Source organism: Xenopus tropicalis, chromosome 2 (assembly GCF_000004195.4).
Source record: "Xenopus tropicalis strain Nigerian chromosome 2, UCB_Xtro_10.0, whole genome shotgun sequence".
NCBI lineage: Eukaryota > Metazoa > Chordata > Amphibia > Anura > Pipidae > Xenopus > Xenopus tropicalis.
Genome location: NC_030678.2, coordinates 148,935,536 through 148,952,493, shown reverse-complemented (window position 1 = coordinate 148,952,493; position 16,958 = coordinate 148,935,536). Strand labels below are relative to the sequence as shown.

The window sequence follows — 16,958 nt, the reverse complement described above, 5'->3', positions numbered from 1 at the left end:
CACTTCTTCAGTTAGCCAGAAATGGAGTAAATAAATGCCCAAATGACTGGTCCATAAAGGAATTGGTAGGCCTGCACATAATTCAGCACTTGTAAGGCTGTTTGTAGTGGAAGAAAACTGCAAGGGGACATAGAGGAATGGAGGACAACATTGCAGATTTATAAATCTAATTTTGTTTAATATTTTACACACACGAGTAAGAATTCTAAGATGAAGTTATCTCTGGCTGAGATATGCCTTTTTTATCATGTTGCTTGAGCTTATCTGCACTGCAGAGCACACTCCTATTTATATAGCTCTGCAGAGGAAAGCCAAAGGTCAGCAACATCAGCCATTGCCAGATTTCTCCAAATCTGTTCCACTAACAAAGTTAGGGATGGGTTAAAGGGGCCACAAAGTGAATATATCTTTAAGAAATCATTACGTTTTTAGTATAGTCACAACACTGTCAGTCACATGTGACCCTGGGATATGGCCACAAGGGGATACTTAGTCACCTTACATGTAGGTTAGACTGACAAGCTAGGGGTAGCTTTTACTTATTCAACAAGTACTCTAGCAGCCAAAGGGTTAAATTATGGTCAAACAGTCTCTCCCACTAGCAGTTGACTAGTTCATTATCTTATAAACAAAAAACATTCCCTTTCCACACATTAATTTTACAAAAAGTAAATGGTGCATATATAAAAAAAAAAAGATATTACAAACACGAGACATATATTTACAAACAGTAAAATAAATGTTACCAAGTAATTCCTTTGTGTCCTGAGGATAATGTGTCTTACAAAACCCTGACTTATGTCTGTCATGGAGTCATTGCACAAAGGGCTGTGGCATGAAGTGGCACAGTGAATATTCTGTGGTCCCTTCACTTATTTTTTTTTGTGCTGTAAAAAATGTTTCTTTTACTGCTCAAAAACATGACAATTGGCATTTTCAAGCAGTAATCACCTGGTCAGCAATAGCACCAAAAGGGACTGGCAAGTTGCAGTTTCTCTATAAAAGAGCACTTGTGAGTGTTTTGCCATCTGCTGAGATCGAAGTCACACTGGTGGGAGAAAAAAATCAAATGGCAGCTCCCACCATTGTATATAAATGCATGTATACCTGCTGTTAATGATAATTATTTGCTTGTGCTTTACTTTACAACAAAGCTTTGGGACTGTACAGAGATGCTCTTTACCAGTGCTAAGCTCATGGGCCGCTACTTGATTGGATCGTACAAGAATAAGCCCATCTGTAGCAAGCAATAGTCATGTGATGAATCATCTATGCAAATCAGTACTACAATTACTCACCCACTTGATTTGGTGCCATACGTCATCCCTCTTTTTATGAGGATTTTCATTGTCCTCTCTGGTATATGATAATGTGAGTGTTTAAACCAATAAAAGGAAGGTCCCTTAGCAAACCTGATTTATTTGTGGTATTGTGCCCAAGGTACTGAAACTACCCACTTTGTGTCTGTCCTTTGTCTTTGTACAAGCAGTACGGTTAATCTCTCAACAGAGATTACAATCAGATCGTAGGAATTTGCAGGCAGCAATCTGGGGCACTTCCCGCTGAAGCTTCAAGCAAAGGGCAGAGGATTTATAGTTCATCAGCCTTTAAGCATCCTCAAGTGCTAAAGCAGGATAATTAAAGGAACAGTAACATGAAAAAAATGAAAGTAATTAAAATATAATGAACTGCTGCCCTGCCCTTGTAACTAGTGTGTGTTTGCTTTAGAAATGCTACTATAGTTCATATAAATACACTGCTGTGTAGCCATGGGGGCAGCCATTCAAGCTGGAAAAGGAGACATTAGCCTTACACTTTCCAAATGCCCCTGGTGTGTATTGTATGCATATTAGATCTTCTTTATGCAGCTGCCATTTCATGTTCTGTGTGATCCAGCTCTCTCCTTCCTCAACCAGTGGCTCAGGGAGTAACATGTTGCTCACCAACCCCTTGGCCGTTGCTACTGGTGCCCCCAATCCAGGTGTTTATTTTTAATTTCTGACTATGATGTACTAAAATCTTCCTGTAAAATGAGATTTTTGATTGTGGCTCACAAGTAAGAAAGCTTGGAGATCCCTAATATAACTGATGGTTTTAAGTTTCCCTTTTAGCTACTTACCGAGGACTACACCTAGCAGCTTGTGGGCTCATTTACTAAATGTATCATATTGAGTGTCATAATACAGAGCGGTCAGAGCTGGTAACATGTTTATTTGTGGAACCTTTTAGTTGGATGTTCTGCCTGTTGCAGCCAACATGAGCATGGTGCACACACTGATTTCACTGTGAACTTTCCATTGCAGTTGGTGTAGTGATATGTGGCAAGGATAGCAAATTTTGTCCAGTTTTGGAGGTTTTGGGGATTTTTGTTTTAGGGCAAATTCAGCAAAATAGCAAACTGAAAAAGAATGTCTTGTAATACTTTCCAGGAAATACCTCAGGGTGGTGCTATAGAGCCTCAAATTGAAGCTAAGCAGCAGCAAATTTTGGAAGTCTGTGAGAATCTTCTGCTTTCTTTTGGTTATTATCTAAATTATGAGGGGATATTTATCAGAGTGAAGCTAGAGCTCACCAGTCCATTAGAGTGAAACTTCACCCCTTAATGTCCATTTCAGTGGGATTTTTCAAAGCATATTTCTCAATGTTTAAACTCGCCCTTTCACCCATAAATGAATATACCCTTGATATATCACACAGAAATGAATAGAGAGCAGCATAATTTCAGGCTGTGGCAAGCTCTACTTTCACTTCTTAATAAATATGTCCCATGATGTCAAACTGCTGAGAGGTTTGCCTGTTTCTCAACCTGCTTTTAGACAACCTATAGCAATGTGGGGGCACTGGGTTTCACCTACCAAATGTCGTCTAAATTTGTAACTAAAAAACATTGTTTTTATAAATGTCTGCACTTGTACATAATGGTTTATTAGTAAAACAGGGGTCCAGGAATGTGCAGAAATCAATCCCCTTTTCATTTTATCACCTTGCCAGCGCCACCATGTAACAGTGTTACTGTGTATTTGTATATATAGAAGTCCAAATGCATGTCTGCTTTCTACTAACTTCAAAAATGTCAAATATTTTAAAAAGTGTGTGTACTTAGCCCAGTGATGAGTGCATATCATTTTGAAATACATGAAATTTCTGCTTTTCAAACTTTATTACCCGCATGGGTATTTACCTGGTGCTGTTATGTTTCATTCCCATTCCTCTCCTCCTCCCCCTTACTGAAATTCCTTGTCATACCAAACATTCTTCTGCTGATTTGAATCTGGGGTACCTTTATGGGATTAGAGGGTCTGTTTGGATGTTACTTGAGCCCTGGAAGGAGTGCCTGATATATATACACACACATCCTGCCTATAAATGTTGTTATCCCTGGCCCTATTACTGGGATGGAAACCTTGTGAATAACGGTTCGTCATTTTGGTATAAGAAAGCTAGCAGGGTACTGGGTGCTGGGTCTTTGCCATATAATAAGGTGAGCGACTTATATCCTTATTTAGCTTTAATACCTTCTAATACCATAAAACCTTAGAGGTTTCCAACCGCGGAGCTGGATTTCCCAGCCTGAGAAGCAGCAGCAGCAGCAATGCAGTATAAAGAGGTCCAGCATAATTCTACCCAATAAAAGTTCCCTGGTAAGCAACTGAAATGCCACTTACATCCTACCTTTGCTGATGAACTGACCTGTTTGCTAGTTGTGTGTGTGTGTGTGTGTGTGTGTGTGTGTGTATATAATATCTAGGCCTGGGATATTGTAGATGGGGACTGCATGGGAAACTTCAGATGCATTTTAATGGGTTTTTGCTTGTATGGTTTGTTTTTGGGGTTTTTTTACACTGGTATATTAAATATATGTTACCCAGTTTGCCTTATAAACAGGGCTACTTGTTCAGAGTTACCTAAACAAACTCACACCCCTCCCTAAATCAGGGGTTTCTCTGTGGACTGACTGGCCATTGGATTTGTAAGCTTTTCTAATGTTCTGTGGGTCATAAAGTGGCAGGAAGTAAAACTGGCGTTGCATTCTTCAGTGCCTGAAATAACAGAAACCACTGATATGTCTTAATTGAATAATAGGCAAAGAATATGTTCAGCACAAGCCCTATTCATTGAGTTTGTGTTGAAAAGGGGTGTATACTGTCCCTTCAAGTATTGTTCTTTCTGTTAAGGACCCAGAGAGCAATAAAGTGTATTATACATTACTTTACAGTGTACATAATTATGTGTGTGGATTGTCATTGTGTGCAAGGTAGAGCATTAGAGCAGCACTGGTATGCTAGGATTGATTCCAGCCATGGTACTGTGTGCAAAGGGATTTCAGGTTCTCATTGTGGCTTCCCCCACACTCCAAACCAAACAGGCAGGTTAATTGGCTAGAATTGACCATAGTGTGAATGATAAGGGCAGAGCCATATTTATATATAGATACCCAAGGGTCTGTGCCTAGGGGGCAGCCTTCAGGTGCCTATATAATTGATTTTAAAAAAAAATCGCCTTCCCAGCCACCACCAGACGATACCTGGCAAATGTTGTGGTGGAGCTTGGGGTGGGGTGAGGGTGCAGAGCGGCATTGTGGGTAGAAGAGAGGCCACCTCTGGTGGAAGTCACATCAAGCACAGCCGTGTACATGACATGACCTTATATTGTGTGCTCCATTTGGTCTGTATAATCTCTGTAAAGCAATGTGAAATAAAATAGCGGTTTACGAGCCGGGGGTGCAGCCATTCAGTTCCACTAGTCTTGCTACATGTTAGTGCTGGAAGTAGATGGGGATTACCAATGAAAGTTCTTTAATATTGCATCTAGGAATAAGGGATAGATCTTCCCTGATTATGTCCTTTCTATCCTTCCTTAGTGCTCAGGGTGATAGTGTGCTTTTATGGGAAAGTACCAGAAAGTTACCATAAAGTCTTGTTCCATGTGGCAGCACAGAGGGAATCCGAACAGGGAAAAGGAGAAATTTCTTTGTCAGATCATGTCTTTTTCTTTCTTCACTGCCTAAAAAATTCTTTCATTCTTAATCATGCTGCTTTTTTTTTTCTCCTTTTTATCATTGTGTTTTGACCTTATATGGATATCCTCCCTCCCCCCCTTAAAAACTTCCTTTCTTTTCTCCACCCTCTAATTCCCTTCTGAGTTGGATACTTTTTTTTTTTTTTTTACATGTGGCACAGATCAAATTAGTTTGAGAGCTTTCCGTGGCCCTCCCTTTCCTAAGACATTTCCCCCCTGTTCTGCAGGAAGGCAAGGGAGTATTCCATTCCTTAGGCTATAACTAGCATTGCCTTTCTGTTCCTTTAGAACGCAGAGAATCTGCCCCCCAGTTTTAATCGGGGCTCTCTCAGTGTATTAAGGAAGAGGTGGGAGATTCCCGGTCAAGCAGCTCGGACTGAAACTATCCATAACAGCGGCTCCCAGCTGAGGCAGAAGGTCAGCAGCCCTAGGGGTGAGAGTACTTCCCCAGAACGGTCTGAAGTGGTCAGCACCAAGGCTCGCTCCCCTGCGCTGCACAGCAATCGCTTCCGCTATCCCAGTGCCACCGAGCACAGCTCCAACCACAACGTGGGGGAAAACATGGACCAAGACTTAGAGGTTGCAAAGCAGGACACCCCTGAGCCTTCTCCCAAGGTTGAAAAGTTTAATGTGCCATTGAACAACTTGAAGATGATGTTTGAAAAAGGTGAAGTTGCCAACAAGGTAAGAAATTGTGGATCGAGTCATCTTTACAGAGCAAAGTAACTTACTTATAAAGCTGAGCGTCTGCTGTGTATTATGAGAAACTGGCATGGTGCTGCCAAATAAACTGCTTTGGGTGAAACGTTTGCTGCCCTTTCATTCTGCTTTATTTCTCTGTTGGCAAATACATTGTCTGTACATTGCAGTTTGTATTCATAGCTTTGCAATTTGTTCTTAATAGAGAACTGGTCCTGCTACCAGAATTGTCTTGACGGGGCAGCATGTGGGAGGGAGCACATCTTTACTGTGCAGGCAGTATAGCTGCTCCTATAACAGTCTCTGGGAAGGGACTGTGGGATAGCAGGTATAGTAGGGAGAGAAGGTGCCTATAGTAGCAGTGGGGGGATAATAGCCTCTGGGAAGGGACTGTGGCTGTGGGATAGCAGGTATAGTAGGGAGAGAAGGTGCCTATAGTAGCAGTGGGATAATAGCCTCTGGGAAGGGACTGTGGCTATGGGATAGCAGGTATAGTAGGGAGAGATGGTACCTATAGTAGCAGTGGGGGGATAATAGCCTCTGGGAAGGGACTGTGGCTGTGGGATAGCAGGTATAGTAGGGAGAGATGGTGCCTATAGTAGCAGTGGGGGGATAATAGCCTCTGGGAAGGGACTGTGGCTGTGGGATAGCAGGTATAGTAGGGAGAGATGGTGCCTATAGTAGCAGTGGGGGGATAATAGCTTCTGGGAAGGGACAGTGGCTGTGGGATAGTAGGTATAGTAGGGGGAGATGGTGCCTATAGTAGCAGTGGGGGGATAATAGCCTCTGGGAAGTGACTGTGGCTGTGGGATAGCAGGTATAGTAGGGGGAGATGGTGCATATAGTAGCAGTGGGATAATAGCCTCTAGGAACGGCCTGGGGCTGGGGTTTAACGGGATATTATGATAAGAAAGAAATGTATAATGTTACACAGCAGTTGTTGAAGAACATAAAAAAAGCAATCACTCTGTAACAGCTGTAGGTTGGGGGTAGGGAAGAATATTTTTTTTTGCCAACGTTAGACTGTAGAACAATTATGCTTAGTTGCTCTTTGGGAAGAGGAACCAATTAGGTACTATTAAGTACAATTTGTGTAAATATGTTAAACAGCATTCTGCATCATACAGCTTGACTATAAATGCACAAGTAAATGGGCATTTAATCTTCCAGACATCACATTCCATGTCATAGTTGGTTAAGATCTGGAAGCTCGTGTGCCCATAAGGCTTGCTCATACTGTATATATTTCTTTGTTGTGGGAAGCCAGCTCATAGCAGAAACCGAGCAGTCAGCATTCTGAGCAGGAATCAGTGTGCATCTAAGTCTGTTCTTGCCAGGAAACAGCTGCAAGTTCCCGCACACTCCTTTCCTGTCCCACTGTTTGCATCAGTTGGGGGGGGGGGGTAGTGCTTTCACGTCATCGTCTTTTAATTGGTACTGTTTGCATACAGCTAGCTGCTTACTTTATAAGTACTTTTCTTTCTTTATGTGTGTGTTAGTAAGCGCCAACTGTATGAAGCACTGTATGAATGCACACCGTTTGCTGCAGTGCAGTTAGAATAAACCTTTGCCAGATCTGCTTTCCCTGGCTGCTTGCAGTAGGGCAGCTTTGCTGTTTGTTGTGCTTGATTAAAAATGCTTTCAAATGTTCACTCAACCTTATCATACAAATGGCAAATCCAAATGGTAGCCCTGGTTGTGTTACATGGTCACAATCCTCTCCACTCAGGCTTGTTGGCTTCCTAATTATGTGAATTAAAGGGCATGGGGCTCAAACCCTTAAATCCTCAACGCATTCTTTAGCTAGAGCTAATTCAGCTGGGAATAGCATGGCACAGTTTTCTGCTCCCAACACCGAACTTGAGTCTGAGAAGCCCCTGTAGTTTGGACATGTCAGACCCTATATCTTTAGCTGGAATTCCATGCTCTAGTTTGGCACTTTGGGGGTTGCGCCTAGTTTCCCCCCTGATCTTTAGCAACAAACTAAATGAGCAGCTGTGAAGAGGTCAGAGGCTAAAGTGGCATGAAGCCTTCTCAGCATGGCCACCTTATGATAAGCCATTTAGCACAGCCTGTTTCTCCATAGATAAAGTCATAGGGTGTGTCCTTGCTTTCCGCCCGACAGGAAATCTAATACACTGACTTTTTGTGTTCTTGGCCCTTTGTCCAGCCTTGCAATGAAGCCTCATATACTGTTCCTTTCCCAAGCTCTGGTTACAGTCTTCTGTGCCTGGGGCAGACCATGTGAGGTCATTGACTGTAAATCTCCCTCCCCCTTTTTCTTAAGCAGCAGCTAAAAATCATTAACTATTTCTAACCTGGATAGTAGAAAATAGCATCCCTCTCCCACCCTCAAGCTTAGAAGCCCCTAGTATCCTGTGTTCCACCAGTGTTAGTTAAGTACTGAAGCTGGAATGTGCACTAAAGTGAAAACTCTTTGTACAATGAATTATGCAATCAACTTCGTAGTATACACCTATTTCCAACATAGTCACTGTTTCGAAATGGAAGTGCAGTTGAAAGCATGGTTTGTTTACCCTTTGTTTCTGGAGTCTTGAAACAATTAAACTCTTCCAGGTCTGTTTATCAGCTGTTACATTGTTTCAGGAGTCGGAGACGAGATTAAAAGCTGCTGTTTTGAATAGCAATTACCTTTACAAATAAATTTGAACCTATACATTTTTGTGTTTTGGAAAGTTGCTTAGAATTCAGTTTCTTTTATTATGTTAAAAAAAAAGTTTTTGGTGGGGGTATGTAATATTTTCTTTTATCATTTAGTTTGTGTAGCTTTTACATCCCACAGGTAAGCAGCTTAACAGATATTCATATTTTAAAGTGTTTGTCACCCCAACCAAGACAGCATTTGGCTGCTGTGGGATATTTGGCATTGTAGCTCAGCAAAAGGCAAGCAGATAAATTGTGTAAAATAATTTTCTGCCCAGAAAGGCTGCTGACTGTACCTATTGATAATCCTGTCTCTTCAGCACCCAATATCTCTCTGTTGTTGGTGTGTGGGTGCACTGAAGGGAGTGATTATCCCAGGATGCACGGGAGTGGCTTGGCTAACAAGGCCTTAGGACGTCACTACTGATGCCTGTTAGAAACATTCCAGAATTGGAATCATGACTGCAAGGCATGTGACTTGCTTTATCTAGGCATATGGCTTCAATGTGGCCAGAATCCCTCTGTACGTATTTGCATTTAAATGCCAGGTTTTCATAATGGGAGGTTTTACTAAAGAGACTGACATACAGATTAGGATATGTGTTAGAAAGTGCTTTATTTATGCAGCTGGCGCACATCACCACACTATTTTGCCCACTAAATTAGTTTGCCATACTTCCCCAAATTTGTTAATTGTATCAATGAGTTTAGTACTGAAACATATTCACTTACGGATAAGGTTGAAGAACCAGGGAGGTTAGGTGGAAAAGGACCAAAAGGAACCACATTTTTCCACTGTGCAAAAAAAAAAAATGCAGTGAGAGCCTTTTTATAATAGAAGAACTTAACATGTCTAATGATACACACAGCATTCCCATCAAACCCAAAACAAAAGGCTCACTCAATGAATAATAAGAGGAGACATATCCTTTTGGGATCCTTTTAGCCTTCCTCATTCTAGCCTCTTTAGCCATTCCTACCCCTCCGAAACCATGGTCCAATCTCTTGCACTGATGAGACCTAACGATACAACAGACTGTCTGCAAGTTGCATTTATGGCTATGAATCTTGCTCGGCTGCAATATGTGTTGCCAATATATAATGACATTTGTCTGACTTTTTTTTTCCATAACAGCCCCAACAAGAACCTGGGAAAATCCATGTCGGAAGAATTATTTCAGACAAGTATGTCTCCTCTGAAGACTCGGATAGCTGCTTCACTGAGAAGAGTGAGTGTTAATATACTATGGGGGCTGGGTCACTGCTTTGGTCAGTATGGTGTTTAACAGATAATGATCCTATTAGATGAAGAACAGATAAAGTATGTGTTGCTGGCAGGCAGAGAAAATGTCTGTGGAGACCTTGGAGAGGCTAGGGGCAATTCTCATTAAAGGACTGCATCAGGCTGACTTAAGTCTGTTGTATTCAGTGGGAATCAGAAATTCTAACTTGTTTTGGAAACCAAACATGAGCCTGGTTGCTAGCAATGGGGGTTTAGGCATCTTTAAAGTTCATGAGCCTCTACTTATGTTATTTATTCATTGAAACACGGATCATGTGCCAAGCGCTGGAATATTTTAGACATGTAGTAACAAATCAGCTCAACAAATCAAGCTTTTTGTTCATTTCCTGATCAGGCTGTAATATTGTGCATGCAGTGATTAATAGGGAAATAAAAACAGGATGTTCCAGCTTTTCCAAGAACCGGGGTTTAAATCACAACTGAAATCCCGGTATCAACTAAATCTCTAACCGTAAATATAAAAATTACTGAAATGTTAAATGACAGTTTAATTTAGGTTGAAAAAAGCTTTTAGAGTGAAAACACATGGAGCTACTAAGTAGCAACTACTTGTTAGAGCTACTAAACGCCAGAAAATACCCTGCTATAAATTATATCGAGAATTCCCTCTGCTAAATCACACGTAGAGACAGTTATCGGTAAATGATCAGTTTTGTCTACTTTTGTAGCCATGACAAGTAGCTGCTACTAGTAGCTCTGTGTCTTCACCCTTAGTTTCCCTTCTACTGAGAATTCAGCTTATTTTTCAAGAATGTGGTCAGGTATTTGCTTCTTCCTCCACCCATCCCAAATCACTACATTTTCAGCATTTGTTGCTGCGTGTATGAACAACATGGGAACATTTTTGCAGCCAAGGAAAAGCTACTTTTTTTTTTTTTTTATTATTATTATATATAGTGAGTGTACAAGAATTCTATTTAATAAGTTAAGCCCCTTCTCCTTTTTCTTCAGGCTAATTGCGCACATTAAACATGGGCCGGGAATCCGCACCCTTACACTTGGATCAGCACTCTTCTGTGTCTGTACCTGGAGGTGATATGTTGGCCCATGTGCAGACACACAGTGGGTTTCTGGGTGAAATGCACTCACGTGTTTCTCTTACAAAATTCATTCCGTGTGCCTGCTCCTGGCCTCATGCAGTGCTTTGTGTGCAGAAACACGCTGATACAAGTGCGGCGGCAGATTCTTGGCATGCATTTATCCGCAGGCTGAGAATCTGCCACATCTGGCGTAAGCCTAAGTTACAATTTTACCAGCAATCACTTGACTTGACAGTTACCAAATGTCCATAACATCCTAGATTTTGGCACTGGTTTGCTGAAGGGGGGAATGGCAATCCAAAGTTATTATTTTTTGTGACTTGAAATGTTTGTTCATGTATGTTTGCATGTATTTGGTCATACACAAAACCTGTGTGAGATAGAGAAAAGCATTCTGCTGCTCTGTGTATAGCGTTTGGATTTATTTTGTAAGTCCTTTGAGTGCTTTACATTTGCCTTTTTATGTTCCCAGTGGAATAATTGCACAGCAAAACTCACATCTGTTCAAGTGTGGAATGAGTACACTCTGTTTCATGCAGCCCTTTCATATATTTATTATTCTTACCGGCCATTTCCAGCTACAAGCGCAGCTCCATCTGCGTCTCAGCTTGAACATTATGCGTGATGTGCTACATATTGGGGGGAAAAAAGGTATTAAATATTCAGACTTCCTCATGCTGGGACAATTTGGCACTCCAAGAAATTGTAAAAATAGGAGGAAAGAAGGGATGGGATAGTAAAGGTATACACCTAATGCACAACTTGACATGTGTTTTCTTGTAGCTCCTTCTTTATCTTCCGGCTCTCCTGATGGCTCTCCAAGCAAACTTTCCTCTACTAGAAGCCTGGAAGACTCTCCTATTCTGCAGGCCACTCCACTGAAAGACAGGATGGCCAAGTATCAGGCAGCTCTTTCCAAACAGGCAAGTCAAATTTTTTTAAGTCTGCATTTCTTTCTGCTATAGAAAAGTAGTAGTAGAGTACTCCTTAGTTTCTCTCTTCACATATTTCAAGTGGCTTGTTAATTTGCCCCGTAGGGCGAGGTATATTTGATGGTTGCACATAGATAATGATACATTCCATGCAGTCCTTCCATGTTCATTGCTTTCTATGGTAGCTTATTCATATGTATGATCTCTTGAAAATTCCTGGATAAAATTATTTTTTGTCCCTAAATCATTATAAGCCCCACTGATATTATGGTGAGTAGCCTTAAGGTCCCCATACACAGGTCAATTCTAGTTGCCGATATTGGTCCCTTAGACCGATTCGGCAGCTAATCGGCCCGTGTATGGGCACTACCGACCAATATCTTGCCTGAAATCGGCCAGATATCGATCGGGCAGGATAAAAAATCTAGTCTGATCGGGGACCGCATCGGCTCGTTGATGCAGTCCCTGGACCAGCTTTGCCTATACCCGTTGTTATAATTCGAACGTTTGGCCCCAGGGCCAAATGATCGAATTAGCCTGGATTCTTCCGATATCGCACACCCGTAGGTGGCGACATCGCCAAGCGAGCGGATCTGAAGGTGTATGGGCACCTTTAGGAGGATCCCTTGGCGTATCTGTATATATTCAACTAATGGACCCCTGTCATTTTTGCTTTTTCTTACTGGAAAAACTAGTATGTCCAGTTCTAGGAGCTGATGTAAACCTGATAATGTTATCAGTTGCCTCATCTGCTTTTTACCTCATCTGAGTTTTTTTTTTTTTTTTTTTTCAGTTTTCTAACATTTAGGGTTCTAAAATGGATTATTTTTTTATATGACCACTAACCTATGTTGATATATTTGGAAGCATCAGAGGAAGGCCAGCAAGTAATGTTTCTGTTGCTTTAGGGCCTGGAGCTGAGCAATGTATGAAATCATGGATCAAACTGTTTATAAAGTCAGTGTACTGGCATTCTGAGCTGCTACTAGAATGAAGACAAAAACAAAAATGTAAAATATAGAAAATGGCAAGCAATGGAAAGTGAATGATTCCTTTAGTTTAGCACATAATGCCATCAGAGCACGCTCCATGCTACGCCACATTGCCTTGTCAGTGTTTAGGATTATCACATAAGGATTAAGCAGACAACTGGGCTTTAGATGGTGAGCAGAATTTTCACTGGAAAATAACATGCTTTTATTTGCAATCTGTTAGCGAACATCTCTAAAGAACTAAAACCCAGCCTCAAGAACGGAATTCAAACTTTCCATGTAATATTTCCATTAGATACAAAGAGAATCTGGGGTTATTGTTCCAGTTACCTGCTATCTTATAGCTCTACTGCCTGCAACAGACTGCTGTCACATGTATGAAATTTAAAGGGGATGTAAAGTCATTTTTTAAAAAAAAAATGCATATATAGGTTCTTGGCACTAAACTATTGCTATCAAGGGAGAGAAAGGAAAGTTGCAGAAATGATCACTTCTATCTTGGAACAGGTACAAAATTTTTAACAGGCATATATTACAAAGCTGTATAATTTAGTGCTAAGAACCTATATATTCATTTACATCCCCTTTAAAGGACCAAAAAGGACTGACCAATATTATATTTTTGTACTGTTTTTACACCAAATAATTTAAATTAGTGAAGCAGCATGCCTCATTAAGATTTATATCTGCCTTTTGTTTTGATAGAATGAGGTGAAAAATCATTCTGACCATAAAGAAAATGTCCCCCCAAGCCAACTGAACAATGCCTCGTCTCCTGACCATGAAAAGGTAAAGCACCTTTTCTCAAAGAGAAGTTGCCTTGGTTTGATCTGCACAGATCATCAGAGAATGATTGATTGAAGAAATGGTATCTGTGTAACTGTATGATGGGTTTGTATAGCAGGGCTCATGACACAGCTTTTTGTTATCTCTTCTCCAGATACTTGTGAATGAGAACAGCCCCGTCATTTCCAGGAACACCTCGGATAACTATGGTAACACCAACCTCCCTTTTTTTTTTCTTTCTACATTCCATTCTTTTGTTTTTCTTGTTTCTGTCCTTGGTCACGCTTATAGAGTAAGGGTGTATAAATACCATTTACATACAAAAGAAGCACTTTCTGAAAGTATCTGCCTTGCAGTATATTTAGAGAAAAGGCAAATATTGCAACAACTCAATTAAGACAGGAGAGACAAGTTTAGAGGCTGTTATTAAGAGCATTTTTGTGAATTCCATTTACAAGCTAGTTTTAAGTTTTAGATGTTTTACGCCATATAGCCTTTCAGACTTCAGCTATGCCTTCTTTCTCTCTGTACTGAGTGTTAGTGTAAGATTATTTGTAAGATCAGTGATGCTTAAAATAGAGTTTGCTGAGCTGCACTAATCATGAGCTGATTGTATTAGTAAATCACATTCATTCAATCACTCAGTTAGTTTCAGTATTCAGTATTTATTAATTTTGTTTTGTTTGTCAATCTAACAGAAAAATATGAAGAGATTCAGAGGTCCAGCAGCTCTCCTGACTACAGTCCCCAATCAAGAGTGCTAAATACAATGGAGCCTTCACCTCCCAAATCTGTAAAGGTTGGTGTGATAGCTTAGACTAAGTGGCTTGTCAAATCTGTAATGTGGTAAAATAGATGCATTGGAGAGAACAGGCTAAAAGCAAGGGCACACCGTGTAATTGAGAACCACACTGCATTGGGTACTTGCAGGGGTTTTTCCATTCAAACAAGTTGAGTGGGCGATTTGGGAATTTTGTATACCTCCCCACAGCTCTGCAATAACATTTGGGCAATAAAACATTGCAACTCAACATTCAAACTTGCCCAGTGTGCCATTCTCCTCATTGAACAATCTTGCCGAGTCACTGTATTTGCATGGGTGAATGAGTTGCACTTGCTGGGGTATATAGCAGATTTGGCACAAAACATCCCAGTGTTTAGCGGATCATCCGAAGGCTAATGTCACATGAGGGGCAGTCTCTGCTTTTTTCTGCCTGTGGTTTTTCTGCAGATGGAGAGAAGCTTATGCGCTGGCCTACGCTGATGTGCACAAACAAGTGGATTTTGGCATGAAAATGTGAAACAATGCATTTTCCCATTTATATCTGCTCCACGTATCTGCACATAAGCCAACATTATGCCTGTCAGTGCAAAGACACAACCAGAGCATATTGGCTTCTTATTGCCTGTGTTTTCTCATTGCCTCGTGCAACAGCCTTATGATTACTAGGATGGGCAACAAGTAAGGTACCTGGGTGAATCCATATATATGCAGAGCAGTAATATTCTGCACATCTTGCCACTACACAAAGGTACGCAATGGTAACACTCTGGCTTCTATTTTGCTGTTTCAAAAATTACATTTCTTTTCATGTTTTCTTATCTATAAATGGCAGTCTCTGTAAAAGAGAGAACGTATTTGTGTGTATTGAAAACAACACAATGCTGTCAGTGGCATTCAGCTGAACAGTAAGGGTGATCCAACTGTTTTGCTTTGTGTTTCAGTCTATGGTCAAATGAGATGGTTTTTCAGCCTGCAGATAAACACAGGTGAAGAAACAGCCTGACTGCTCACCTTTTGCTCCATGATGTCTCAGTATCTGCTGTCACAACGTCAGCCTGGGTACAGACACAGTAAATTCTAGCACAGAAATGCTAGAGAATGCATTCTCTCTTTGAAATAAGCCCTGTGTGTCGGCACGCTGGGCCTGCAGGTGCAGACACATGATGGAGACACTTGAAAGGTCAGGCTGTTTCCTGGTCTGTGTTTATGCTAAGGCTAATAATCAGCTTCATCTGACTTGGTACTAGATTAAAACAGTTCTTGGCGAAAAAGGTTAATTTGCTACCTTGGTGTGCATTTGGTATACTAAACAAGTGCTTCGCTTTTATACTCTTGTTGCATTTATTGTGTGTCTAGTAAACAATCCCATAGTGCTTAGTCCTTTTATCTCTTTTTTCCAGCTTCTGTTTCCTGGTACCTTCTTTCTGTTCCTGCCTTCCTCTCCCCTTCTAGTATGACTTCTGTGGCCTCCTCTCTTCTCCGCTTCCTGCAAGCTGAATTACAGGGACTCTATAGCCTATCTATATTGCGTTCCTGGCCTGAAACTGACAAGCCTTGCACATCAGTAGTAATCATTAAGGTTTGGAACTGCTCTCCAGACAGTTAATCTTCCCCCTGCATCATCTTCTTTTTAAGCCATTACTTCACTTTGGGACCTGTGATCTAAGGTTTGCATTGCTACAGAAACTTTGCTTCCTGCGCTCTTCTTGGAGAACCTCACTGTAATTATTCTTGGCATGCTACTACCCTAACCATTTCCAGCAATAAAAGGAAATTTAGGAGACCATGTTTTTGGAACAAAATACACTTGTCTGGTTATCTTGGCATGGTTTCTGCTGCTCTTTCTCATAGCTCTGTTTGGCTGAAGCCATTTTGTAGTTTAAAGAGACTCTCAACCATCTAAAACTGTTTAACTGCACCCCCTATTTATCTAAAGAAGGTAGCCAAAAACTTAATTACAAATGCTAGAGTTTCCTGGTCACCTGCACTGTATTGGTAATCTCTACGTGAAAGATAACAGATAATTATAAAGTTTTGATTTCATTATATCACACAGTAACCAAACCTGGGTAAGGGGATATAAATGTCTGGTGCTTAAAAAAAAAAAAAAAAAAAAAAACTGGGGCACATTTAGTATTCAGTATTCAAAGATAGTTGGTTGTTTCTTTCCCTAGAAGTTCCAGTTGCCGGCCAGAGAGGTCTGCTTTAGCTGTCAGAAAACGGTCTACCCGATGGAACGACTCTTTGCCAATAATCAAGTGTACCACAACGGCTGCTTTCGTTGCTCTCATTGTTCGACCAAGCTCAGGTATGGATCATTCTCAGCAACAATACCCGGTGCAATAATAGTTACCATACTGTCAAACTCTTTAACGCATAAGCCTAGATGTAGCACCATTTTTAGGGCTGCAGAGTTTCCTGGGAGTCTTGCCATTTTATTTACACATTTAGTGCTAATTTTTATTCCCTTGATTTTGTAGCTGTACGTGTACTGAATCCTCCACAAAATATTTGGTTGAATTAGAACTCAAATTTGCATGTTAACATTTAAATAGAATTCCATACTTTGTATATTTTATTAAAAGGTCAAGCAGAATTTATTCTAAGCTCTACTCATTTTACTTATATTGATAAAGGGTGTAAAGTTTTTCTCATGTTCTGGATGTGGTACATCTTTAATTAGCCCATTTAACTGCTACAAATGTTACATTTCATTGCTGATGATATCAATTCTGCCAT

The 16,958-nt window shown here is 40.7% G+C and overlaps 1 protein-coding gene across 3 annotated transcripts in view; it reads left to right on the top strand.

The window, feature by feature from the left end:
* Positions 1 to 16,958, top strand: part of lima1 (LIM domain and actin binding 1) — a 35,917-nt gene that overhangs the window by 16,573 nt on the left and 2,386 nt on the right. The window contains exons 1-8 of one of the 3 annotated variants that reach the window (XM_018091339.2): positions 3,536 to 3,641; positions 5,308 to 5,703; positions 9,518 to 9,611; positions 11,509 to 11,648; positions 13,355 to 13,438; positions 13,590 to 13,644; positions 14,134 to 14,234; positions 16,394 to 16,527. In XM_018091339.2, the coding sequence (XP_017946828.2) occupies positions 5,581 to 5,703; positions 9,518 to 9,611; positions 11,509 to 11,648; positions 13,355 to 13,438; positions 13,590 to 13,644; positions 14,134 to 14,234; positions 16,394 to 16,527 (731 nt within the window). In that variant the 5' untranslated portion in view covers positions 3,536 to 3,641; positions 5,308 to 5,580. 3 annotated transcript variants of the gene reach the window in all.